Below are 27,886 nucleotides of genomic sequence, written 5' to 3'. Positions count from 1 at the left end.
AATTGCATGGGAGGTTTCCCAGAGACAGAATCTCAGTGCAAGCCCCCCATCATGTGCCACACAGCATCATTATATACTGTTTTCAAGGATACGTTGATTACACAACCATCACATGATGATACATAAGCATATGTCGCTTAATACAATAAATTGGCATAGATATTCCTTTTTTGGCATAAACATGCAACTACATTTCCTAAAGATATGCATGTCAAGATAACTTTTTCTCCTCTTTTCTCATGCAAACTACTCCAATTTCCCCCCTCCTCATTTCCTTTATACCTCCCTGGATAATATGTGTCCTTGTTAGCAAGAATTTGGCACATGATTATAACTTTTGCTCTACTTCCTTTCACAGCCTTATAAGATTATGCTTGTTTATGCTCATATATGTAATAGTCCAGTTGGTTTTGTGGTGTATTAGACACTGTGTGACAAAGATTACTATCTATATCACAAAAACTGATGTTTAAATGATAAACATGGAGATAACAATGACAGGAGGAGGATGTAGAGGAAGTAGATAAAGTAATACATGAAATGTCATTAATTGAATATTGAATTTGGCAGCTAGAAAATGCCGGGGGGGATACGATGGGGAAAAACTGGACAATGGAGAGGCCATTTTGGCTTCTGCAGCCACCTTGGCCTCAGGATCCTGTTGGCTCATGTTTAGCTGAGTCATTCCACAGGTTGGGAATGGGTTAAAAGCTATGCAATTAGTCAAGGACACACAGCTGCAACTGATCTAAGGTGCTGGTTATACATTAGAAGCCTAGAGAGCCAGGCTGTGTGGGGGGATAGTAGGAGCATGTAATGTTGGTGAATGTATTTGTATTTGTTAAACTGCACGTTGATAAAGATTTCTGTTACTGGCACAAAGCTGGACTGTGTCGGAGTTCTTCATTCCTGTTTGCTGCCTTACTGGAACTGTTTTGTCAGTAAACCTCTGTGTCCTGTGCAGCAAGCTAATTCTGCCTTGCCTGTGCAGACTAGAGCTCAACAAAGGGTTATGGGCCCAGTCATTGCAGCTGACACAATGATCTTGTGAGGTTGTGCAACAGGCAAAGAATTACAAAGTGCAACAGAACAGAACAGCCGAGAAGGGTGAGAAGAATGGCAGCGTTTGGAAGCGCGTCTTTTCCCTTGGAGAGGCTGGGAAGCACCAACTACTCCTACTGGAAGGTAAAGACTGAAATGCTGCTGGTGAAGGAGGGTGTCTGGCACACTGTTGCAGAAGACCCCCCAGCAGCCCCACCGGCAGAGTGGATAAGAGCAGCAGAGAAAGCTAAAGCTCTGCTTATCCTAGCTCTGGAGAATGAACAGTTAATACATATCAGAGGCTTAAACACAGCAAAGGAAGTTTGGAATGTTTTACGTGCTGTACATGTGAGAAAAACTGCAGGCTCTAAAGTTTTACTTGCTAAAAGACTGTACCAGACCCGTTACAAAGAGGGAGAGTCCATGCAGAGGCATTTACAGAACTTACAACATTTGTTTGCCGACCTGCACGAAATGGACATGCAGCATACACAGGAACAGATGGCATATATTACACTGTCTACTCTAAATGATTCCTGGGAAGGAGTGATAAGTGCGTTAGAAAGTCTTCCGGATGCGGACCTCAGCATGACGTACATCACAAACAAACTACTTCAAGAAGCAGAACGCCGACAAGAGAAAAGTAAACAGAGCAACAAAGAAAACCCGGAGCGGAATGCACAAAGACCGATGGCGTATGGAGTGAAACGTTGCTACAGATGCGGCTCCACAACTCATCTACGCAGACAATGCCAGCCAGAGATGAAAAGAAGATTGCAACAAAGCGAGAAAGACCCGTTTAAAGTGCATGTCGTTGGCACTAAAGACAAGGACAATGAACTGCAAAACACATCCTGGGCTGTAGACTCGGGAGCAAGTCATTTTCTAGTAAATAATGAAAAACAGTTTAAAATCCTGACCCCAACAAAGAACCAGAAAGTTTATTTGGCGGATGGAAGCTGTCATCAAGTTAAAGGGGTAGGAGTGATATATTTAAAATGTTTAAAAACGCTAGTTACAAATGTGCTTTATGTTCCCAGTATGGACAGAAATATTATGTCAGTAGCCAAGTTAAATGCTATGAATTATGTTGTTAACTTTGACAAAGGGAAATGCACAATAGCTAAAGGGAATAAGATTTGTGTGATAGGAAAGTTCAAAGAAGCCTTGTTCATAGTAAATGATGAAGCCCCACAATGTGTAAACACAGTAAGAAACAAACGAAAGCATGAAAAATGTATACATTTGTATCATAGAAGATTGGGACATGTAAGTTATGCTACTCTACTAAAAACAATGAATCATAGTGCAGACTTACAGTTCAAACCTTGTAAGCAGTATGAGGACTGTGACGTTTGCAGTGAATGGAAATCAACTGCAGCTCCCATACACAAAGAAAGGCTAATTAGCACGCAAAGGCCATTTCAGTTAATCCACATGGATCTGGCCGGTCCCTTTAAACAGTCAAAAGGAAATGCAAAATTTTATTTTGTGTTGGTCGAAGACTATTCAAGATACGCTTTTGTTTACCTATTGAATAACAAAGCACAAGCCGCTGGGAAGTTACAGCATTTTGTGGAATGGGTAGAGGCGAGATTCAAAACCAGGATAGCTACATTCAGGTCGGATAGAGGAGGGGAATTTCTCTCCTCAACTCTGCAAAAATATCTGTACAGAAAAGGAATAAAACACGAATTAACAGCTCCTTTTGCGCCACATCAGGACGGTGTTGCAGAGAGATATCATAGATTTTTACAGGACACTGTGAGAGCGATGTTAGCAGACTCCAAACTTACCAGGGATTTCTGGGGTGAATGTGCAATTTATGCTAATTTTCTGTTGAACAGGGTATATAAAAGTACTGTGGATTGTACACCTTATGAAAAGATGTTTAACAGAAAGCCTTATCTAAACCATGTAAAGAAATTTGGAGCAATATGTTGGGCACATATTCCCAAACCTCAACGTAAAGGCAAACAAGGTCCGAGAGCGTTAAAGGGTTACTATCTTGGCTTTGAGGGAGCATATCACAGAGTCTGGTTAATGAAAGAAAAACGTTTACATGTGTGTAGAAGTGTTAAAACACAGGAGCAAGACTGAGAAGACAGTACACAACATGTAGAAATAAACATAGATAGCACACAAGATGAGCAACAGGAAATAAACGTTAAACCTGATCCCCAGGAAGAGAGGGGAGGGGGAATTGTAGAAATTGCAGAAACTGAAATTAAACAAGAGGCAGAGGAAAGAACAGATGAATGTCAGAATGTTGAAGAGATAGAACAAAACATAGCACAAACAGAAAGTCCAGAAGTACCAATAGAAGAACCTACACACATACCAAGGAGATCAAAAAGAGCTAATCTGGGTCAACCGCCGAAAAGATACACAGTAAATGTTGTATCTGGCATTACAGAGCCGACATCCTATGAGGACGTCATTAATTTGCCTGCCACAGAAGCACAGCTATGGCATATTGCCATGCAAGAGGAACTGCAAGCTATGTCCCGAAATGGTACCTGGATACTGGAAACCCTGCCTTATAACAAAAAGGCTATAGGGTGCAAGTGGATTTTTAAAATAAAGAAGGACAGTGCAGGACAGCCACAGCGTTACAGAGCACATTTAGTGGCTAAGAGTTTCGATCAACGGTATGGCTTTGACTATGATGCAGTATTTGCACCCGTAGTGAAGTTTGAGACAATTCGGCTTATGCTGAAGGTGGCAGCCACCAGGAATATGCAAGTATATCATTATGATGTAGATACTGCGTTCCTGTATGGGGAACTCCAGGAAACCATATACATGGAGCAACCCCCTGGTCATATAGAGAATCCAGCTCTTGTCTGCCACTTACAAAAGTCTATTTATGGGCTTAAGCAAAGCACCCGATGTTGGAACAAGAAATTACATGACATTCTGACTGAAATGGCATTCATACGTAGTGTAGCTGACCCTTGCCTATATCATTGTGATACAGGTGGAGAAAAATCATTCTGCCTAGTCTTTGTAGATGATATTATGTATGTATGTGGATCTGAATATCAGGAGAAAGCATTCAGCTCTCAATTGCAACAACAGATCAATATCAAGTGTCTAGGTCCCATAAAACAATACCTGGGAACTGAGATACTGAGGCAGACAGATGGCAGTTTCCTGCTGCATCAAACTGCAAAAATAATACAAATACTCAAAGAGATAGACATGATGGAATGCAAACCGGTGAACACTCCCATGGTGGTAGATTTCCAAAGGGAACAGGATAGTCAGGCGATCTCCAATCCCAGTATGTTCAGAAGTATGGTTGGCAAACTGTTATACATTGCAAACATATCCCGTCTGGATATCAGCAATGCAGTAGGAATACTAGGCAGAAGAGTGTCAAATCCCACGGAGTATGATTGGAAGGGCTTAAAAAGGGTGATCCGATATCTTAAGGGTACCTATGGCATAAAACTGATAATCTCTGCTAGTCAGGAGAATGGTGTTGTATGTTATGCAGATGCAGACCATGCATCTGACCCCACTACTAGAAAATCCACATCAGGGATAGCTATCATGATACAGGGGTCTCTGATTGAGTGGACTAGCAGGAAACAATCAGTTGTAGCCGTTTCCAGTACTGAGGCTGAGTACATCTGCCTATCTATAGCATGCAATGAGCTCCTCTGGTACCAACAATTATTACAGGATATTGAACTAATCATAGGCACCCCATATACCATTAAGGAGGACAATCAAGCATGTATACACATGGCTAAATCAGAAAGCAACACCAAACGGATGAAACACATTAGTGTTCGCTACCACCATGTGAGAGACTGTGTACAAAGTGGGCTTATAGAGATACACCACTGTGAAACGACAAGAAAAGACATTCTCACAAAGCCACTCTGTGCAGATAAGCATGTACAACTCTCAAAGATGCTGGGACTCAAATGGGACTGAGACTGCATGTATAAAAACAGTATTGAGTATATGTATATGTAACAAGACTATTGTAAATATAAAATGTAAATGTAAAATGAAATGTAAAACAAAAGTATGTAAAATGTAAAAACAGGAATTGCGGAGCAACACCCAACATGTGGAATGAGGTGGGGGCTGTTGGCTCATGTTTAGCTGAGTCATTCCACAGGTTGGGAATGGGTTAAACGCTATGCAATTAGTCAAGGACACACAGCTGCAACTGACCTAAGGTGCTGGTTATAAATTAGAAGCCTAGAGAGCCAGGCTGTGTGGGGGGACAGTAGGAGCATGTAATGTTGGTGAATGTATTTGTTAAACTGCACGTTGATAAAGATTTCTGTTACTGGCACGAAGCTGGACTGTGTCGGAGTTCTTCATTCCTGTTTGCCGCCTTACTGGAACTGTTTTGTCAGTAAACCTCTGTGTCCTGTGCAGCAAGCTAATTCTGCCTTGCCTGTGCAGACTAGAGCTCAACAGATCCATCTTGGATGCTCACCCATCTCTGTAAAAGCCAAAACCTCTCCATCTCTGCAAAGAAGAAACTGACAGGCCACCAAGATAGCTGGTGAAGGGAAGTGGAATAGTCTGTGGTTAAGCCAAGAGAAGAAGATTCTCAGGGGTCTGAAACTCCCCATAAAACTCCTGTTGGTAGCCCGGCTTCTCCATATGGATCCTTTGATGCACAGAAAGAGTTGAACTCTGCTTAAAACTTTTTCCACATTCAAAGCATTTATACATCTCTTCCCTTGTATGGATGCTTTGATGTGCCCGAAGGTACCATTCTGACAAAAAGTCTTTCAACACTACTAGCATGTATAAAGTTTGTCTCCTGTGTGAGTTCTTTGATGCGAAGTAAGGGTCCTGCTTTGACTGAAGCTCTTTCCACACTCAAAGCATTTATAAGGTTTGTCTCCTGTATGAGTCCTGTGATGCAAAGTAAGGGTGCTACTCTGACTGAAGCTCTTTCCACACTCGAAGCATTTATAAGGTTTGTCTCCTGTATGAGTCCTGTGATGCAAAGTAAGGTGGTCACTCCGACTGAAGCTCTTTCCACACTCCAAACATTTATAAGGTTTGTTCCCTGTATGACTTCTTTGATGCAAAGTTAGGGTGCCACTCTGACAGAAGGTCTTTCCACACTCCAAGCATTTATAAGGATTCTCCCCTGTATGAGTTCTGTGATGCGAAGTAAGCTTGTCACTCCGACTGAAGCTCTTTCCACACTCCAAACATTTATAAGGTTTGTTCCCTGTGTGAATTCTTTGATGCAAAGTTAGGGTGCCACTCCGACAGAAGGTCTTTCCACACTCCAAGCATTTATAAGGTTTGTCTCCTGTATGAGTCCTGTGATGCAAAGTAAGGGCGCTACTCCACCGGAAGCTCTTTCCACACTCCAAGCATTTATAAGGTTTATCTCCTGTGTGAGTTTTGTGATGCGAAGTAAGGTGGCCACTCTGACTGAAGCTCTTTCCACACTCCAAGCATTTATAAGGTTTGTCACCTGTGTGAGTTCTTTGATGCACCGTAAGGGCACTACTGTCACTGAAGCTCTTTCCACACTCCAAGCATTTATAAGGTTTCTCCCCTGTATGAGTTTTGTGATGCGAGGTAAGGTGGCCTTTCCGACTGAAGCTCTTTCCACACTCCAAACATTTATAAGGTTTCTCCCCTGTATGAGTTCTGCGATGCGAAGTAAGCTTGTCACTCCGACTGAAGCTCTTTCCACACTCCAAACATTTATAAGGTTTGTTCCCTGTGTGAATTCTTTGATGCAAAGTAAGGTGGCCACTGTGACTGAAGCTCTTTCTACACTCAAAGCATTTATAAGGTTTGTCTCCTGTATGAGTCCTGTGATGCAAAGTAAGGGCGCTACTCCACTGGAAGCTCTTTCCACACTCCAAGCATTTATAAGGTTTCTCCCCTGTATGAGTTCTGCGATGCGAAGTAAGCTTGTCACTCCGACTGAAGCTCTTTCCACACTCCAAACATTTATAAGGTTTGTTCCCTGTGTGAATTCTTTGATGCAAAGTAAGGTGGCCACTGTGACTGAAGCTCTTTCTACACTCAAAGCATTTATAAGGTTTGTCTCCTGTATGAGTCCTGTGATGCAAAGTAAGGGCGCTACTCCACCGGAAGCTCTTTCCACACTCCAAGCATTTATAAGGTTTGTCCCCTGTGTGAGTCTCTCTCTCCTCTTGTTTCTTTGCTCCATCTTGACTCCTCAGTTTCTGCTCCTGCACCTTCTCCCCATTTTTTGCCAGTGAGACTTCAGATGGTTCTCCCTCAGCCTTGACACCCCAGATGTATCCTGATGGAATGAAAAGGAATGGTGATAAAATGCTGCGGAGAAATTCTGTGAATATATTATGATTTGTACTTTGAAACTTATTTCTGGCAGCTCTGTTGATATCAGAGTTTAACTTTCAAAGCTCTAGGCCTTGTTTGGAGTTATTTTAGCAGTAGGTGCTTGGTAACCAGTTGTGAAAAGAAACGCAGAGAGAGAGAATTGTAACAAACATCTGCTCTCTTGTTCCTCCATTGAAGGTGAACAGCCCAGTACTTATGCACCGCTTGAATTTACAAACCTAGGATGGATCCTGTCTGACAGGAACATGGCCCTTTCTACTGCCCAGAGGGCAGCTCGCATCCCCTCCCTCCCTCCCCAAATGTTAGCCCCCTGTTACCTGCAACACAAGATAATGCTGGAAGATGAGACCCCCAGGACAGATGGCACTCTGTGAGCTACTGGGGAAGAACAATGGACAAGTACAAGTAGCACTGTGACTAATGACGCAGCTGGGTAAAAGCCGAAAGGGAGCCCAGAGGCTGATGCACACAGATGCGAAAGGAGAGTCCGGAGTTGTACGATGCACACAATAGGAACATGGTATATGAGAAACATGATCAAGGGAAAGTTAGAAATGGTCAAACAAGAAATGAAACGCATCAACATTACAATACTTGGCGTGAGTGAATTAAAATGGACTAGAATGGGACATTTTCAGGCAACTACAAAATATTTTATGTAGGAAATGATAAATTAAGAAGAAATGGGGTTGCTCTAATAGTGAGAAGTGACGTAGCAGGAGCAATTAGGAGCTACAACGCAAGATTTGAGAGAGTTATATCAATGAGATTAAATGGGAAACCTATCAACATAACCATCATCTCAGTCTATGCTCCAACGGCAAACACAGAAGAAGAGGAAATTGAGAGATTTTACGCAGAAGTACAGGAAGAAATTAAAGGGAAATTTAGACCAAGAGTAGGGATGTTGAATAATCAACAGGGGAACACACTGAGTGAATGAGATAAAATAAAAGGAAGATGGAAGCAATACACTGAAGAACTTTATAAAAGGGATGGAAGGATGACAGATTCATTCACGGAGGAACCGTATGATAAAAAACCAGAAATGTCAGAATGTGAGGTGAAAGCTGCTCTTAAATACTTGGAAGAAACAGTCACCAGGAACAGATGGCATACCAATAGAGTTGCTACAAGCTACTCAGACTGAATCTGTCGAAATTTTGACAAAACTTTGTCAACAAATATGGAAAAGAAAACAATGGCCCACAGACTGGAAGCGTTTAATATACATCCCAACTCCAAAGAAAGGGGATCAAAGTAAAGGCTCTTAGCATATATGGAGCGAGAAGTGCCGGATGTCCAAGCTGGTTTTAGAATGGGAAGAGGTACCACAGATCATATCACAAACATACGTTGGATAATGGAACAGACCAAGGAACTTCAGAAGGAAATCACACTGTGCTTTTTAGATTATAGCAAAGCCTTTGCCTGTGTAGATTATGAAAAACGATGGAATGCTTTAAAAGAAATGGGGTACCAAAGCGTCTGATTGTCCTGAATAAATGAACAGTTCTCCCAATCGAGGGATGTAAGAAGTGCCCCCCCGCCAATCATCAGGATTAGGACCTGTGCTTTTATACTTGATTCTAAATGACATATATTTGAGGTGAGAAGAGAGGTAACCAACTTTACTGTTGATGTCAAGTTCAGAATAAATGATCAAATTGAGAGTATCCCAAGGTATCACCAAGAGAGACAATTTCTATGAAACTTGGTATCCATTTATACTCTATGTGAATCAAAAGGACATTACAGTTGAATCTGGAATGTCTAATATTGTTTGTGTGTTAATTTTGTCTTTTTTGTTTTAGTATTTATAAGACAATGATAGGTGCTTTAAAAACTCATATTGATATATGTATGTGTCCTATATTTGTTTTTTAACTTTATCTTAAGAATTTTCTGATCTCTATTGTATATGGGCTTTAAATTCAACATTCTGCAGCAAATGGGAGGGGGTTTCAGGTTTGTTCTGGTTATATAATTTTTCTTTTTATGTCAAGCAGTACTCGTGTTTGGAGGCTGTAATTAATGTCTCATTCTGTATCAAAAAAGTGAATAAAATCATTTTTAAAAAAGAAATTAAAATAAAGAGGGACTGTGAGGAACTAAAAAAGGAACTCTCCAAGCAGGCTTGTGTATTAAAGAGGAGATGCAATTAAATGAAAGCAAGCATAAGTGACGCACAGAAGTAAAAAAATCCGAACAGCCCTTGTGGTCATAGAGGATGCCTCAGTTAAGATACTGATGTTATAGCTACGGAATTGGTGAATTCCATGTGAGGGATCATTAAGACACAGATTGAAAAGAAAACTGCCAATATCATAAAGACATAAAGATGTGGTCCTACTTGGAATGCTGTCTGCAGTTCTGGTTGCCTGACCGCAAAAATAGCATTCTAGAGGTGGAAGAGGTAGAGAAATGGGCAACCAAAATGCTCAAGGGTGGCAACATTTGGGGATTTTTGCTGTAGAAAAAAAGCTTAGAGGAGACATGATAGAAGTCTATGATCACACCAGACTTTTAAACCACATTCAACACAAATGTAAAGCACATGGCTTCCCCCAACGAATCTTGGAGAATAGTTTTTCCTCACTGCGCTACATTCCCAGCACCCTTCATAAACTACAACTCCCAGGACTCTTGGGAGGAAGCCATATGCTTTCAATGTACACTGTGGATATGCCATAAAGGTGTGTGGTGTGGAGAAACTGAATAATACCCTCTGACTTAGTAGGGAACTTACACCTGACGTGTAGGAAGAGGAAGGGAAGTACCTTCCACCAATTTGCACCCGTTGCAGGAAAAATGTCACTCGCTAAACAGTTTGTCTGCCAGACTACCCTAAAAAAATGAGGGCAGGGCCACGTTTCTGCTGTCCTGAATTAAATGGCGACCTGAATTCTAACAGAATAGGAAACTGGGGAGGGCTGGCAGAATGTAGGCATTGATAGAAGAGCCTCTCTACTAAACTATCACAGCTGAACCAAAGGACAAATGAGGACACATGAAGAACCAGTCCATTTAGCTCGCTGGTGTCTCCTTAGCTGTGTTCCAATTATGGGGCGCCTCCATCTCCAAGCTGAAGGCCACGAAATTCATCCTCAGACCCACAGATGTTCCGACGGGTGCTTCGATCCGGCCCCACCACAGCCAGCCCAGCTCAGGGGGGAGGCAGACGGGAGGGGCAGAGCTGCAGCCTCCGATCTGGAGGGTCTGCGGGGGGAGCGCTTAAGGGGGGTCCTCGCCTTCTTCCACCCTCCCTCCCGCCCCAATTGCCTACCTTTGTTCCGAGGCTTCCCCCGCGCAACTCCACCAACCAACATCACTGCGCATGAAGAGAGTCTCCGCTCCCACGCTGCATTTCTGGCCGAGAGGCGGGGCAGGAAAAGGACGTCCCTCGGTTGCGCGCTTTCCTTCGGCTCCATTGTCGTTTGTTAACCCTTAAAGAGCAACGTGGCTGGAGCTCCTCGGGGAGGGGGATACGGTCAGTCCCCGCTTGCACTGCGCTCTCCCGGAGCTCCCAGCGGAGACAGGCTCCTTAACGGGTGGGGCTGGGGGAGTTATCAGGCTCCGCTCCCGGAGCCCCGAGCGGTAGGCCAGCGGCTGGCTCTGGGCAGGTGAACCTTCCCCTTTAGCCCCTCTTCCGGTATCCTGAACAGATCGCCCTTGGCCCAGCAGTGGCAGCCACCCCTGCTCTTGTCCCACCAGTGAGCTGCCTGCCCTGGCCGGGCTTGTAAAGGTTTTCTCGGGAGGTCGCTCTGGGTCCCGCCGCAGAGGGAGCGCGCCAAGAAACAGGCAGAGGGATGATGGGAGCTATTCGGAGTGGGGAAATTTTGGCTGCCTTCAGTTCCTCCCTCCGATCCCAGCTACGCTGTTCCCCCTTCCCGCCAGCAGCCTCCAAGACCGGGATCGCCTTTCACCTCCACCTGCCACCCACTCATTGTCTCCTTCCCTCCCCCCCTCCCCAGAAGGATCAACCTTTCCAGTTTGTGTCTGCCCCAGCAGAGGTCCGATGGCAGCTGCAGGGATCGCAGGAGGCATCAACTGAGGCGCCGCTTAGAAAGCCCTCCAACCTCCCTAGGTCATTTGTTCCATTATCATACTGCTCTAACAGTTAGGAGGATTTTCCTGATGTTCAGCCAAAATCTGTCTTCCTGCAACTTGAGCCCATTATTCCGTGTCCTGCACTCTGGGATGATTGAGAAGAGATCCCGGCCCTCCTCCATGTGGCAACCTTTCAAGTACTTGAAGAATGCTATTATATTTCCCTTCAGTCTTCTCCAGGCTAAACATGCCGAGTTCTTTCTCCTCATAGGTCTTTGTTTCGAGTCCCCTGATCATTCTTGCTGCCTTCCTCTGAACCTGTTCCAGTTTGTCTGGATACTCCTTCATGTGTGGTGTCCAGAAGTGGAGGCAGTACTCAAGATGAGGCCTAACTAGTGCCTAATAGAGGGGAACTGTACTGTACTTCATGCGATTTGGAAACAATGCTTCTGTTAATGCAGCTTAAAATAGCATTTGCCTTTTTTGCAGCCATATCACTGTTGTGAGCCCTGCCAGGTGGCAGTGGGGGTGAGTCAGAGGATGAGGACTTAGACTGGGACACATCACCTGGAGAAGGTCCAAGTAGCAGGTCGAGCTTAGAGAGAGCCCGAGCTCTGCCTTTGACACTAAAGCTCCCCAACTCCAGCGCCCCCCAGTGGGAGTTCAGCCTGTTCCACCAGAAGCCTCTCAGCCTCCACCTCTTGTGCCTGAACTGACAGTTAGCAACCCCCTCCCATCAGAAGGGGCAGAGGAGAGACTGGCCAAATCCCCCCCTTCACCCTGCACTCGGAGGCACATGCAGTGGAAAGTTCAACAGACAGCGCTGAGGCTTCTTGTTTTGTAAATTTCTATTATTGAAATAATAAAGCAGAGTTCAACAGCAGTCTGAAATCCTGCTTGCTGGCGTGTGTGTGTGTTTACCTGAGAAGCTGGCTTTTACCCTGCATTGAGATCACTGAGACTGGAGACTTAGTACGATAAGAAAAGCTACTTTATTTATAGAAATACACAGTAGATAGAAAGGCATACCTAGTTCTAACTAACTATGTTGGAGGCGCAACGCCCAGGCTTGAGAATGGCCCTCATGGCTAGGAGAGAGAGAGCAGAGACAAAGGTGTCTCCTCTCTCTCAGACAGTCGAAGAAGAGAAGAGAGGAAAGGGCAGAAGGAGGGCCACAAAACAGACATCACTCCCACCTCCAGGGGGCACTCTGCTAATCCAGAAGGCTGGTCAAAAACCTTGACATAACATCAGAAATAGCAGACCAAGGGCTCCCCTGGTTGAGCACTTTGTCAAGTGTGGACTGTGACGCCCTTCCCTGGCTCTCCCTGTCAGGTTCCTACCTGCTCGTGGTTACTGCCTGTCTCTAGGCACCACCAGGGACTCCACCAGTCCGGACTGTCCTTTCTTATGGTTTCTCTCCCCGCTCTAGCACAGATCTCAACAGATCCTCCTGCTAGGCAGCACCACCAGTCACGTCCTATAGCCAGTAGTCCCAGAGACTCTGCCTGAGTCTCTCTATCTGGTTACCTCTGTGACTGAGTGCTAAAGCTGTCCCAATCCCTTTGATTTACTCAGACTGCTTGTGGTGTTATTCTTCCCTTCCCCGCTGCCACCATTTGTCACTCTTCAGCCTTGGTATTTACCTCACCCTCCCTTCTGGTCTGTGAAACCCCAGCCAAGGATCAGGCCTTTGGTAAACCAAATAAGTATTTTATTATATAACAGAGATAACAAGATTTCTTTAAAAGGCACTTAAGCATATGGTTACATCTATTCCTGAGGTACTGGTCTTAGTATTAATCCGAACTCCACCCTCTCCTCTCAAAACCCACCAAAACAACCCTCTCAAGTCCACCAACGTCCACCAACGTCCACCTCACGTCCACACCACATTCACCCCACATCCACCCAGATTTACCTGACATTCTTCCTTTTATACTGTCAGCCATTTTAAACATTCAGCCAATCATCCAGCATTCTACTGCCCATTCACTCCCCCTTCCTCTTTCATTCTACTTACCATGTATCTCCTATACAACCAGCACTTACCCTATTTACACTAATAAAGGAACATCACATGGACACTCTCTGACAGACTTCAGTTTTTGGGCGTTAGAACAGGTACATGTGCATGACACTCAAACTTTGTTGAGGAGAGAACTGTCCTGGATCCTAGAACTTAACACACTAGTCCCCCATGGATTAAACGTGGAGTTGGAGTTTCTTCCCCTTTTATGAGTTTTATACTTTAGTGACATTCCCTTGGACACAGCTGTGGTCTATTTCCCTGCCTCAGAGCCTAAAGGCAGTTGAGTGTAGGTATAAAAGGGCTCATCCAGACGACTGCAAAAGGTGTGACACGCCCACTATGTGTGCTCATTATTTTTTGGTCGTCCAAATGACCTCTTGCTCTGTTACGCATTTTTGCGGGTTAAATCCACTCCTTGCAATACCGGCAAAAATGTGATTTGCTGTTTAAAATCGGGATTCATCCACTGTGCCTTAGGAGCTAGGATGCAATATGGCAGACTTTACAGCTGATGGGTGGTTCTTGGGTGTTTCCCCTTGCCCCTTCTCCTCATTCCAGCCAATCACGTATCTGCACTTTTGTGCATGTGTGAGAATAAGCCCGGGAAAATTGAGCCAATCATCGCAATGGTAGGGTGTTGGGGGGGGTTCTGCCAGTACTGCGCAGATGCATTTTATTTTTTGCCAGCCTGCAAACTGGGCGGCCGCTCTGGGTGAGATCTGCAATGCACAGCAAGGGAGAAAGGGGCTTCTGGTCGGTTTCACGCCTGCCTCAGGAAAGCTTTGTCAATTTCATTCTACTGGATGTGGTTTTTGTTTCAAATCATTTCTCTGTGGGAAGGAAAGGGAGAAAGGGGGGGGTGACATGGAATGTATGCCAGTAGAATGAAATTGACAAAGCTTTCCAGAGGCAGGCGTGAAACTGACCAGCAGCCCCTTTCTTGTTTGTATTTGCGATATTACACTTAAAGGAATGTATGCTTTTCTGCCTTTATGGATATTTAAGGAGATACACAAGCTGGCAATTGCACTTATTTCTCCAAAAAAGCAAGAAAGTGTCACCATCCCTTCTCCCTTTCCTTCCTGCGGTGAAATGATTTGAAGCAAAAACCCCAGCAAGTAGAATGAAATTGACAAAGCTTTCTGGAGGCAGGCTGAAACCGATCAACCCCCTCCTTCTCCTTTTCCTTCTGCGGTGTGAACTCCTTTACAGCCATATTGTGCTTCGTTGCAAAGGGGAAGAGGAGCATACATCATTTTTTTGCTGACCAATTCGTTGATAGGGGGAGGTTTTAGAGGCAGAGCTTGGAAAAAGTGAAAAGAATGTAGGGTCTTACCACTGCGTGTGCAGGTGCAAAAAAGTGTTCTTTTTTAATTGGGAAAGAGCGAATTAAAAGGCAAAGTGAGGACTATCAGATGACAAACCGAATATGGAAACTGTGGATTATCCCGCTATGCTTGCAGTCAAAATTGCTACATGGGTAATTTCTCATTACAAAGGATTGCTATTAAGATTAACTGGAGCATTTAACTACAAGATAACTTTCAAGCTACACCTTGTAATCGGTATGTGAGTATTATGGTTGTTATAATTTTCCCATACCATGGCTATTGAACTGTATGATGAAAATTTATAAGAATGCATCATTGAATATATATTTGTATGTTTTAACTTTGAGACCCTGACGAAGGCCAACTCAACGTGGCCGAAACACGTTGGGCTTGTTTCCTTTCAATAAATGGATTTGATATATTTTTACAAGCTATAATTCTTGGCATCTTGGGGTTCCCCCCCTTTTTTCCTTTGTGCTGCAAGTAGATGCTATCCACCCCTGCTTTGTGTTCCCAACTTGTTGAGGAATTTCTGAGCCACCAAGAGAACTTGGCCCTTAATTTGAAGGGCTTCAGGTATTCGTGGTCTCTTTTAATGTAGCAGGTCTGGGAAGGCCTGCCTTGATTTGTAGTGATCTGTTTTTTTGATATTTATTTATTGCATTTGTATACCACCCCATAGCCGAAGCTCTGTGAGTGGTTTACAACAATTAAAAAACATTAAAAACAAATATACAAATTTAAAAACACATTTTGAAAAAAGAATGTAAAAACACATGCCAAAATGCCTAGAAGAGGAAAGTATTAATCTTGCACCGAAAAGATAACAGTGTTGGCACCAGGCACACCACGTCAAATAAGTCATTCCATAATTTGGGGGCCACCACTGAGAAGGCCCTCTCCCTTGCTGCCATCCTCTGAGCTTCCCTTGGAGTAGGCACCCGGAGGAGGGCCTTTGAAGTTGAGTGTAACGTACGGGTGGGTTTGTGTCGGGAGAGGCATTCCATCAGGTATTGTTAGTGTTGTGTTTCTGGTTTCATTTTATTTTTATTTATTTATTATGTTAATTATACCCCGCCCTGCCTTCCAGTAGGAGCCCAGGGCAGCAAACAGAAAAGCTAAAATCACTTTAAAACATTATAAAAACAGACCTTAAAGTACATTAAAACAAAACAAGGTTAAAAACATTTTTTAAAAAGCTTTAAAAACATCTTTTAAAGAAGATTAAAGAAGATTTAAAGAAGGGTTAAAACATATTATAAAAAGCATATTAAAAAGCAATTCTAACACAGACACAGACTGGGATAACACCCAATTATTTGTCTTTTTCGCAGTCCATGGTATGCTCAGAGTTCTCCTAAAACACCACATTTCAAACGAGTTGATTTTTCTCTTATCTGCTTTTTTCACTGTCCAACTTTCACATCCATACACAGAGATCGGGAATACCATGGTCTGAATGATCCTGACTTTGGTGTTCAGTGATACATCTTTGCATTTGAGGACCTTTTCTAGTTCTCTCATAGCTACCCTCCCCAGTCCTAGCCTTCTTCTGCTTTCTTGACTAGCTGCATTTGATAGGACAACCATTGAATTTCTCACACTTAAAAGGAAAGGAGCCCCCCAGATTCTCACAGAAAGGGATTATCATGGGATGCTGCAGGAGAGGGCTTCCTACATCAGCAGGGGATTGGACTAGATGACCTCTGAGGTGCCTTTCAGCTATATGAATCTGTGACTCCAGTCTCATGCCCAGAAGGGTGGGGAAAGGGATGGCCATCTCAAAGAGTCTCAGGGCCTCCCTTCTTGCTCAGCTGAAGCTGCTCACCCTGGGAAGGGCATAAAAGGGATTTCCACAGCGTGGCTCCCTGGGGGAGGTGTTGAGGACCAGAAATGGCCGGCCTTAGAGGGGATGCCTCTTCTGACCAGGGACTGCCAGGATCAGGTCACACAGGGGCTGCCCAGGACAGAATGAGCCTCCAGAGGCCACAGAGGATTGATCTCTGGCCTTGTCCTGCTCCTTCCTCAGTGGCTCCTTCGGCAACTGTGTACGTGTAAGACCCCGTGGAACTGGGGGACCCCAATGTCCTCATCTGCTTCATGGACCGCTTCTCTCCCCTGGTGCTGAACATCACCTGGCTGAAGAACAAGGAGGTGGTCTCTCAGGACGTGGAGGAGACGGGCTTCTAGCCCAGCATGGACAACAACTTCCACAAGTTCTCCTACCTCCCCTTCATCCTGGAGCAGGGGGGATTCTATGTCTGCCAGGTGGAGTACTGGGGTCTCCCCGAGGGGAGGATGGAGAAAATCTGGCATAAGCAAGAACTGGTCTTTTCCCTGCTTTAAAAATCAGAAATCTAGATTCCAAACTCATAAGAAATACATTCTTAAGATCTGAGCAACCCAAAGTAAAGATGAGTTTTTGATGCTTCCTGGAAAGGTGTTTGCTGGGCATTGATGCATTGAGCAGCCCATTGAGAGACTGTCCAGCTGCTATGGTCGATGCTGCATTTATTGGCTTTTAATGGACTGTTGTGCTGCTGTGGCATTTTGAATGAAGGGTGGCATAAAATTGTTTTAAATAAGTAACCAACCAAAAGTGGGAAGACATTATAGGTATGACAGAAAGTAACATTTATACAGAGCTGGGGATCAGGTGATGGGGAGATGCAGGACTCCTGGGTTCTCAGCTGACCAGGGACAGGAATTGAGAATAACCAGTCCCACCTTCCTCTTAGGCACACTAGTTAAATAAACAACAGACAGTCTTCTTAGGTAAAACGTATAAAGAAAGTTTACTCACAACCTTTCATATGTTCAGGAAACATAGGCTCTAGCTTAGATAGGAAGTTACTTTGCTTGAAATGCTTTGGCTGCATTGGACGCCTTTGCAAGGGATGTGATTCACCAATATTTTGATCCCCCAGATTTTTGTTGTCATTCCACATGCTCGCTCTTTTTCCCCTTTCATATGTATTTCTTATTGGAAGTGGGGCAAGAGCAACTCCTGTTCGGGTTCTTTCTTCCTTCTTCCAGAATGAAGAGACAGTTTGGGTCCTCCAGCTGGCTAGGCTTGCCTACTGTTACCTGTGCTGTTCTCTACCTAACTTCCTTCCGTTGTAAACTGATAGGCTGCATTGTACCTCCAACATAGTTAGAAGTAGGTACGCCTTTCCTATCTAATATGTATTTCTATAAACAAAGTAGCTTTAATGAAGTAGACATAGTAAAATAAAAAAAAGCTAGATACTCTTCTGTAGCACACAATTTTTGCTTTTGGTGTTTAGTTTGTTTATTATGACAATGAAGGTAAGGCAAGAAAATCGACTCCCTCAACTCCATAAAAAACCCTTTGGTTCTTTTGCCAATGTTCAGATGGATTCCAGATAAATGCCTCAGTGTGCAGGATTTAAATATGCATTGGTTTTACTTGACGTGTTTTTAGGATGGGTTGAGAAATACCTGCCAGGCATGCAGATGCCTTCATAGTGGCAAAGAAATTGGACAGAGACCTCATCCCATGGTCTGGCCTCCCCCTCTCCCTGGACAGCGACTGTGGATCTCATTTTACTGGACAGGTGTTTAAAATGAGTGGTCAGACTCTACCACTTGCCCTTCTGCAGATCAGAAGTACTGCTTGTTGTTATGTAAAATAACTTTGTACGTAAATAATAAAGCAGAGTTTAACATCTGAAATGCTTTTGTGTGCTGGCGTGTGAGTGATTACCTTAGAAGCAGGCTTTTACCCTGCATCGAGACCGTTGAGGCTTGAGACTTAGTAGAATAAGAAGAGCTACTTTATGTATAGAAATATATAGTAGATAGGAAAGGCATACCTATTTTGATGGCATGCGCCATGTGCATGCCCTATTCACCACCTTTTCTCTCTTATCCTTCCACATTAACGTTAGAGGATGAAGCCTTGTTGAAGTACTGTGGTGTATTAATTGATGCTGTTAGAACATTGCATTCATAGGTTAAAGAGGCCTTTCCAGAGCCCCTCACGGAGCCTGGTCATCCCACTCTGTCTGGTGAGTGGGGGCAAGGTCCATATCTAGTGACGCTGATGGCCCGTTCTGCCATCAAGGTGCAAGGCACAAACAACTGGACATGTGTCACAGCACAAGAATGTTGGAGTTGAGCTGAACCCAGAGGCCTACCTTCTGAACCTCTACAGGCTGATTCTGTACCTGATGCAACTGAGACCAAGTTTTCCCATTGTTGCAGAAGCCCAACTGGGCTAACTCCTGCTGAGTTCAATGCTGGGAGGCCCTAAGCAAACTCTCAAGACAACAAATGATACTTTGATTGGAAGCCTTTATTTGCAAGCAATTGCATGGGAGGTTTCCCAGAGACAGAATCTCAGTGCAAGCCCCCCATCATGTGTCACACAGCATCATTATATACTGTTTTCAAGGATACGTTGATTACACAACCATCACATGATGATACATAAGCATATGTCGCTTAATACAATAAATTGGCATAGATATTCCTTTTTTGGCATAAACATGCAACTACATTTCCTAAAGATATGCATGTCAAGATAACTTTTTCTCCTCTTTTCTCATGCAAACTACTCCAATTTCCCCCCTCCTCATTTCCTTTATACCTCCCTGGATAATATGTGTCCTTGTTAGCAAGAATTTGGCACATGATTGTAACTTTTGCTCTACTTCCTTTCACAGCCTTATAAGATTATGCTTGTTTATGCTCATATATGTAATAGCCCAGTTGGTTTTGTGGTGTACTAGACACTGTGTGACAAAGATTACTATCTATATCACAAAAACTGATGTTTAAATGATAAACATGGAGATAACAATGACAGGAGGAGGATGTAGAGGAAGTAGATAAAGTAATACATGAAATGTCATTAATTGAATATTGAATTTGGCAGCTAGAAAATGCCGGGGGGGATACGATGGGGAAAAACTGGACAATGGAGAGGCCATTTTGGCTTCTGCAGCCACCTTGGCCTCAGGATCCATCTTGGATGCTCACCCATCTCTGTAAAAGCCAAAACCTCTCCATCTCTGCAAAGAAGAAACTGACAGGCCACCAAGATGGCTGGTGAAGGGAAGTGGAACAGTCTGTGGTTAAGATTCTCAGGGGTGTGAAACTCCCCATAAAACTCCTGTTGGTAGCCCGGCTTCTCCATATGGATCCTTTGATGCACAGAAAGAGTTGAACTCTGCTTAAAACTTTTTCCACATTCAAAGCATTTATACATCTCTTCCCTTGTATGGATGCTTTGATGTGCCCGAAGGTACCATTCTGACAAAAAGTCTTTCAACACTACTAGCATGTATAAAGTTTGTCTCCTGTGTGAGTTCTTTGATGCGAAGTAAGGGTCCTGCTCTGACTGAAGCTCTTTCCACACTCAAAGCATTTATAAGGTTTGTCTCCTGTATGAGTCCTGTGATGCAAAGTAAGGGTGCTACTCTGACTGAAGCTCTTTCCACACTCGAAGCATTTATAAGGTTTGTCTCCTGTGTGAGTTTTGTGATGCAAAGTAAGGTGGTCACTCCGACTGAAGCTCTTTCCACACTCCAAACATTTATAAGTTTTGTTCCCTGTATGAGTTTTTTGATGCAAAGTTAGGGTGCCACTCTGACAGAAGGTCTTTCCACACTCCAGGCATTTATAAGGATTCTCCCCTGTATGAGTTCTGTGATGCGAAATAAGCTTGTCACTCCGACTGAAGCTCTTTCCACACTCCAAACATTTATAAGGTTTGTTCCCTGTGTGAATTCTTTGATGCAAAGTTAGGGTGCCACTCCGACAGAAGGTCTTTCCACACTCCAAGCATTTATAAGGTTTGTCTCCTGTATGAGTCCTGTGATGCAAAGTAAGGGCGCTACTCCACCGGAAGCTCTTTCCACACTCCAAGCATTTATAAGGTTTATCTCCTGTGTGAGTTTTGTGATGCGAAGTAAGGTGGCCACTCTGACTGAAGCTCTTTCCACACTCCAAGCATTTATAAGGTTTGTCACCTGTGTGAGTTCTTTGATGCACCGTAAGGGCACTACTGTCACTGAAGCTCTTTCCACACTCCAAGCATTTATAAGGTTTCTCCCCTGTATGAGTTTTGTGATGCGAGGTAAGGTGGCCTTTCCGACTGAAGCTCTTTCCACACTCCAAGCATTTATAAGGTTTCTCCCCTGTATGAGTTCTGCGATGCGAAGTAAGGGTGCTACTCTGACTGAAGCTCTTTCCACACTCCAAACATTTATAAGGTTTGTTCCCTGTGTGAATTCTTTGATGCAAAGTAAGGTGGCCACTGTGACTGAAGCTCTTTCTACACTCCAAGCATTTATAAGGTTTCTCCCCTGTATGAGCTTTGTGATGCGAGCTAAGGTGGCCTTTCCGACTGAAGCTCTTTCCACACTCCAAGCATTTATATGCTTTCTCCCCTGTATGAGTTCTGCGATGCGAAGTAAGGGTGCTACTCTGACTGAAGCTCTTTCCACACTCCAAACATTTATAAGGTTTGTTCCCTGTGTGAATTCTTTGATGCAAAGTAAGGTGGCCACTGTGACTGAAGCTCTTTCTACACTCAAAGCATTTATAAGGTTTGTCTCCTGTATGAGTCCTGTGATGCAAAGTAAGGGCGCTACTCCACCGGAAGCTCTTTCCACACTCCAAGCATTTATAAGGTTTGTCCCCTGTGTGAGTCTCTCTCTCCTCTTGTCTCTTTGCTCCATCTTGACTCCTCAGTTTCTGCTCCTGCACCTTCTCCCCATTTTTTGCCAGTGAGACTTCAGATGGTTCTCCCTCAGCCTTGACACCCCAGATGTATCCTGATGGAATGAAAAGGAATGGTGATAAAATGCTGCAGAGAAATTCTGTGAATATATTATGATTTGTACTTTGAAACTTATTTCTGGCAGCTCTGTTGATATCAGAGTTTAACTTTCAAAGCTCTAGGCCTTGTTCGGAGTTATTTTAGCAGTAGGTGCTTGGTAACCAGTTGTGAAAAGAAACGCAGAGAGAGAGAATTGTAACAAACATCTGCTCTCTTGTTCCTCCATTGAAGGTGAACAGCCCAGTACTTATGCACCGCTGGAATTTACAAACCTAGGATGGATCCTGTCTGAAGGAAACATGGCCCTTTCTACTGCCCAGAGGGCAGCTCGCATCCCCTCCCTCCCTCCCCAAATGTTAGCCCCCTGTTACCTGCAACACAAGATAATGCTGGAAGATGAGACCCCCAGGACAGATGGCACTCTGTGAGCTACTGGGGAAGAACAACGGACAAGTACAAGTAGCACTGTGACTAATGATGCAGCTGGGTCAAAGCCGAAAGGGAGCCCAGAGGCTGATGCACACAGATGCAAAAGGAGAGTCTGGAGTTCTACGATGCACACAATAGGAACATGGAATGTGAGAAGCATGAACAAGGGAAAGTTAGAAATTGTCAAACAAGAAATGAAACGCATCAACATTACAATACTTGGCATGAGTGAATTAAAATGGACGGGAATGGGACATTTTCAGGCAACTACAAAATATTTTATGTAGGAAATGATAAATTAAGAAGAAACGGGGTTGCTCTGATAGTGAGAAGTGACATAGCAGGAGCAATTAGGAGCTACAACGCAAGGTTTGAGTGAGTTATATGAATGAGATTAAATGGGAAATCTATCAACATAACCATCATCTCAGTCTATGCTCCAACGGCAAACACAGAAGAAGAGGAAATTGAGAGATTTTATGCAGAAGTACAGGAAGAAATTAAAGGGAAATTTAGACCAAGAGAGGGATGTTGAATAATCAACAGGGGAACACACTGAGTGAATGAGATAAAATAAAAGGAAGATGGAAGCAATACACTGAAGAACTTTATAAAAGGGATGGAAGGATGACAGATTCATTCGCGGAGGAACCGTATGATAAAAAACCAGAAATGTCAGAATGTGAGGTGAAAGCTGCTCTTAAATACTTGGGAGAAACAGTCACCAGGAACAGATGGCATACCAATAGAGTTGCTACAAGCTACTCAGACTGAATCTGTTGAAATTTTGACAAAACTTTGTCAACAAATATGGAAAAGAAAACAATGGCCCACAGACTGGAAGCGTTTAATATACATCCCAACTCCAAAGAAAGGGGATCAAAGTAAAGGCTCTTAGCATATATGGAGCGAGAAGTGCCGGATGTCCAAGCTGGTTTTAGAATGGGAAGAGGTACCACAGATCGTATCACAAACATACGTTGGATAGTGGAACAGACCAAGGAACTTCAGAAGGAAATCACACTGTGCTTTTTAGATTATAGCAAAGCCTTTGCCTGTGTAGATTATGAAAAACGATGGAATGCTTTAAAAGAAATGGGGTGCCACAGCATCTGATTGTCCTGAATAAATGAACAGTTCTCCCAATCGAGGGATGTAAGAAGTGCCCCCCCGCCAATCATCAGGATTAGGACCTGTGCTTTTATACTTGTTTCTAAATGACATGGATTTGAGGTGAGAAGAGAGGTAACCAACTTTACTGTTGATGTCAAGTTCAGAATAAATGATCAAATTGAGAGTATCCCAAGGTATCACCAAGAGAGACAATTTCTATGAAACTTGGTATCCATTTATACTCTATGTGAATCAAAAGGACATTACACTTGAATCTGGAATGTCTAATATTGTTTGTGTGTTAATTTTGTCTTTTTTGTTTTAGTATTTATAAGACAATGATAGGTGCTTTAAAAACTCATATTGATATATGTATGTGTCCTATATTTGTGTTTTAACTTTATCTTAAGAATTTTCTGATCTCTATTGTATATGGGCTTTAAATTCAACATTCTGCAGCAAATGGGAGGGGGTTTTCAGGTTTGTTCTGGTTATATAATTTTTCTTTTTATGTCAAGCAGTACTCGTGTTTGGAGGCTGTAATTAATGTCTCATTCTGTATCAAAAAAGTGAATAAAATCATTTTTAAAAAAGAAATTAAAATAAAGAGGGACTGTGAGGAACTAAAAAAGGAACTCTCCAAGCAGGCTTGTGTATTAAAGAGGAGATGCAATTAAATGAAAGCAAGCATAAGTGACGCATAGAAGTAAAAAATCCGAACAGCCCTTGTGGTCATAGAGGATGCCTCAGTTAAGATTCTGATGTTATAGCTACGGAATTGGTGGATTCCATGTGAGGGATCATTAAGACACAGATTGAAAACTGCCAATATCATAAAGACATAAAGATGTGGTCCTACTTGGAATGCTGTCTGCAGTTCTGGTTGCCTGACCGCAAAAATAGCATTCTAGAGGTGGAAGAGGTAGAGAAATGGGCAACCAAAATGCTCAAGGGTGGCAACATTTGGGGATTTTTGCTGTAGAAAAAAAGCTTAGAGGAGACATGATAGAAGTCTATGATCACACCAGACTTTTAAACCACATTCAACACAAATGTAAAGCACATGGCTTCCCCCAATGAATCTTGGAGAATAGTTTTTCCTCACTGCGCTACATTCCCAGCACCCTTCATAAACTACAACTCCCAGGACTCTTGGGAGGAAGCCATATGCTTTCAATGTACACTGTGGATATGCCATAAAGGTGCGTGGTGTGGAGAAACTGAATAATACCCTCTGATTTAGTAGGGAACTTACACCTGGTTTGTAGGAAGAGGAAGGGAAGTACCTTCCACCAATTTGCACCCGTTGCAGGAAAAATGTCACTCGCTAAACAGTTTGTCTGCCAGACTACCCTAAAGAAATGAGGGCAGGGCCACGTTTCTGCTGTCCTGAATTAAATGGCGACCTTAATTCTAACAGACTAGGAAACTGGGGAGGGCTGGCAGAATGTAGGCATTGATAGAAGAGCCTCTCTACTAAACTATCACAGCTGAACCAAAGGACAAATGAGGACACACGAAGAACCAGTCCATTTAGCTCACTGGTGTCTCCTTAGCTCTGTTCCGAGGCAGACGGGAGGGGCAGAGCTGCAGCCCCTGATCTGGAGGGTCTGCGGGGAGGGGGCGCTTCAGGGGGGTCCTCGCCTTCTCCCACCCTCCCTCCCGCCCCAATTGCGTACCTTTGTTCCGAGGCTCCCCCCGCGCAACTCCGCCAACCAACATCACTGCGCATGAAGAGAGACTCCGCTCCCACGCTGCATTTCTGGCCGAGAGGCGGGGCAGGAAAGGGACGTCCCTCGGTTGCGCGCTTTCCTTCGGCTCCATTGTCGTTTGTTAACCCTTAAAGAGCAACGTGGCTCTTGTCCCACCAGTGAGCTGCCTGCCCTGGCCGGGCTTGTAAAGGTTTTCTCTGGAGCTCGCTCTGGGTCCTGCCGCAGACGGAGCGCGCCAAGAAACAGGCAGAGGGATGATGGGAGCTATTCGGAGTGGGGAAACTTTGGCTGCCTTCAGTTCCTCCCTCCGATCCCAGCTACGCTGTTCCCCCTTCCCGCCAGCAGCCTCCAAGACCGGGATCTCCTTTCACCTCCACCTGCCTCCCAGTCATTGTCTCCTTCCCTCCCCCCCTCCCCAGAGGGATCAACCTTTCCAGTTTGTGTCTGTCCCAGCAGAGGTCCGATGGCAGCTGCAGGGATCGCAGGAGGCATCAACTGAGACGCCACTTAGAAAGCTGGGAGCAGCGGAGGTTTCCTTGGACAGCTCCTGGGAAAACCTGGAGTGGATTCCACTGCCCCACTGACATGAAGCCCCCTGCCTCCACTGACTGGGAGGTTTCTTTGCCCATCCTGGCACGGACCCTCCCTCACCATGCTTATAGAGAGAGACCCACTTCTTTCCTCTGGCAAAGCTTGTTATTCTGCCCCCTTTCCCAGCAAGTATCCTTAGAACCACAGTTGAGCCTAAAAGGCCATCAAGTCCATCCCCCTGCTCAACACAAGAATCCAAATTATAGCATACCCAACAGGTGGCTGTCCAGCTGCCTCCTGAATGCCACCAGGGTTGGAGAGCCCTCCAACCTGCCTAGGTCATTTGTTCCATTATCATACTGCTCTAACAGTTAGGAGGATTTTCCTGATGTTCAGCCAAAATCTGGCTTCCTGCAACTTGAGCCCATTATTCCGTGTCCTGCACTCTGGGATGATTGAGAAGAGATCCCGGCCCTCCTCCGTGTGGCAACCTTTCAAGTACTTGAAAAGTGCTATTATATTTCCCTTCAGTCTTCTCCAGGCTAAACAGGGGAAGGTTGGGTGTTGCTGACCTGAATCTTAATGGGGTAAAATTACTCCTGAAGGATCAGGTCCGCAGCCTCGGGGTTTTTCTTGATTCCAAGCTGTCCATGGAGGCTCAGATTTCGGCAGTGAGCCGGGCAGCTTGGTATCAACTACACCTCATACGGAGGTTGCAACCCTACCTTCCTATTCATCAGCTCCCACTGGTGGTACATGCCCTGGTCATCTCTCGATTACACTACTGCAATGCGCTCTACATGGGGTTACCCTTGAAAACGGTCCGGAAACTACAACTGGTGCAGAATGCGGCGGCACTCTGGTGTGTGTGTGTGTTTACCTGAGAAGCTGGCTTTTACCCTGCATTGAGGTCACTGAGACTGGAGACTTAGTAAAATAAGAAAATCTACTTTATTTATAGAAATACACAGCCTCATCTCAAAAAGGATATTATAGAGTTGGAAAAGGTTCAGAAGAGGGCAACCAGAATGATCAAGGGGATGGAGTGACTCCCTTACGAGGAAAGGTTGCAGCATTTGGGGCTTTTTAGTTTAGAGAAAAGGCGGGTCAGAGGAGACATGATAGAAGTGTATAAAATTATGCATGGCCTTGAGAAAGTGGATAGAGAAAAGTTCTTCTCCCTCTCTCATAATACTAGAACTCGTGGACATTCAAAGAAGCTGAATGTTGGAAGATTCAGGACAGACAAAAGGAAGTACTTCTTTACTCAGCGCATAGTTAAACTATGGAATTTGCTCCCACAAGATGCAGTAATGGCCACCAGCTTGGACGGCTTTAAAAGAAGATTAGACAAATTCATGGAGGACAGGGCTATCAACGGCTACTAGCCATGATGGCTGTGCTCTGCCACCCTAGTCAGAGGCAGCATGCTTCTGAAAACCAGTTGCCGGAAGCCTCAGGAGGGGAGAGTGTTCTTGCACTCGGGTCCTGCTTGCGGGCTTCCCCCAGACACCTGGTTGGCCACTGTGAGAACAGAATGCTGGACTAGATGGGTCACTGGCCTGATCCAACAGGCTCTTCTTATGTTCTTAGATAGAAAGGCATACCTAGTTCTAACTAACTATGTTGGAGGCGCAACGCCCAGGCTTGAGAATGGCCCTCATGGCTAGGAGAGAGAGAGCAGAGACAAAGGTGTCTCCTCTCTCTCAGACAGTCGAAGAAGAGAAGAGAGGAAAGGGCAGAAGGAGGGCCACAAAACAAACATCACTCCCACCTCCAGGGCGCACCCTGCTAATCCAGAAGGCTGGTCAAAAACCTTGACATAACATCAGAAATAGCAGACCAAGGGCTCCCCTGGTTGAGCACTTTGTCAAGTGTGGACACTCTCTGACAGACTTCAGTTTTTGGGCGTTAGAACAGGTACATGTGCATGACACTCAAACTTTGTTGAGGAGAGAACTGTCCTGGATCCTAGAACTTAACACACTAGTCCCCCATGGATTAAACGCGGAGTTGGAGTTTCTTCCCCTTTTATGAGTTTTATACTTTAGTGACGTTCCCTTGGACACAGCTGTGGTCTATTTCCCTGCCTCAGAGCCTAAAGGCAGCTGAGTGTAGGTATAAAAGGGCTCATCTAGAGGACTGCAAAATGTGTGACACACCCACTATGTGTGCTCATTATTTTTCGGTCATCCAAATGTCCTTTTGCTCTGTTATGCATTTTTGCGGGTTAAATCCACTCCTTGCAATACCTGTGCCTTAGGAGCTAGGATGCAATACAGCAGACTTTACAGCTGATGGGCGGTTCTTGGGCGTTTCCCCTTGCCCCTTCTCATTCCAGCCAATCATGTATCTGCACTTTTGTGCATGTGTGAGAATAAGCCCGGGAAAATTGAACCAATCATCGCAATGGTGGGGTGTTGGGGGGGGGGTTCTGCCAGTACTGCGCAGATGCATTTTATTTTTTGCCAGCCTGCAAACTGGGCGGCCGCTCTGGGTGAGA

At 44.4% G+C, this 27,886-nt stretch overlaps 1 protein-coding gene across 1 annotated transcript; it reads right to left on the bottom strand.

The window, feature by feature from the left end:
* LOC133379068 (zinc finger protein 91-like) lies at positions 1 to 24,964 on the bottom strand. Its single transcript, XM_061613678.1, has 4 exons — positions 24,820 to 24,964; positions 20,097 to 21,593; positions 10,664 to 10,810; positions 1 to 7,318 (listed from the first exon to the last, which is right to left on the bottom strand). The coding sequence occupies exons 1-4, from the start codon at positions 24,962 to 24,964 to the stop codon at positions 5,817 to 5,819; spliced, it is 3,291 nt and encodes a 1,096-aa protein (XP_061469662.1). The 3' UTR covers positions 1 to 5,816.
* Positions 24,965 to 27,886: the final 2,922 nt, after the last annotated feature.

The sequence above is a fragment of the Rhineura floridana genome, chromosome 3, assembly GCF_030035675.1.
Source record: "Rhineura floridana isolate rRhiFlo1 chromosome 3, rRhiFlo1.hap2, whole genome shotgun sequence".
NCBI lineage: Eukaryota > Metazoa > Chordata > Lepidosauria > Squamata > Rhineuridae > Rhineura > Rhineura floridana.
Note: the sequence above shows the minus strand (reverse complement) of the source record. Positions and strands in the feature narration are given on the sequence as shown.

Excerpts from the sequence above, each read along its gene's own strand:
- LOC133379068 (XM_061613678.1), bottom strand. The coding sequence starts at position 24,964 with ATGGAGCCGAAGGAAAGCGCGCAACCGAGGGACGTCCCTTTCCTGCCC. Across the intron at positions 10,811-20,096 it reads AGGAGACAAACTTTATACAT|CAATGGAGCCGAAGGAAAGC; the intron begins GCTAGTAGTGTT and ends GTTAACAAACGA. Across the intron at positions 7,319-10,663 it reads GGGGAAGCCTCGGAACAAAG|GATACATCTGGGGTGTCAAG; the intron begins GTAGGCAATTGG and ends TCATTCCATCAG.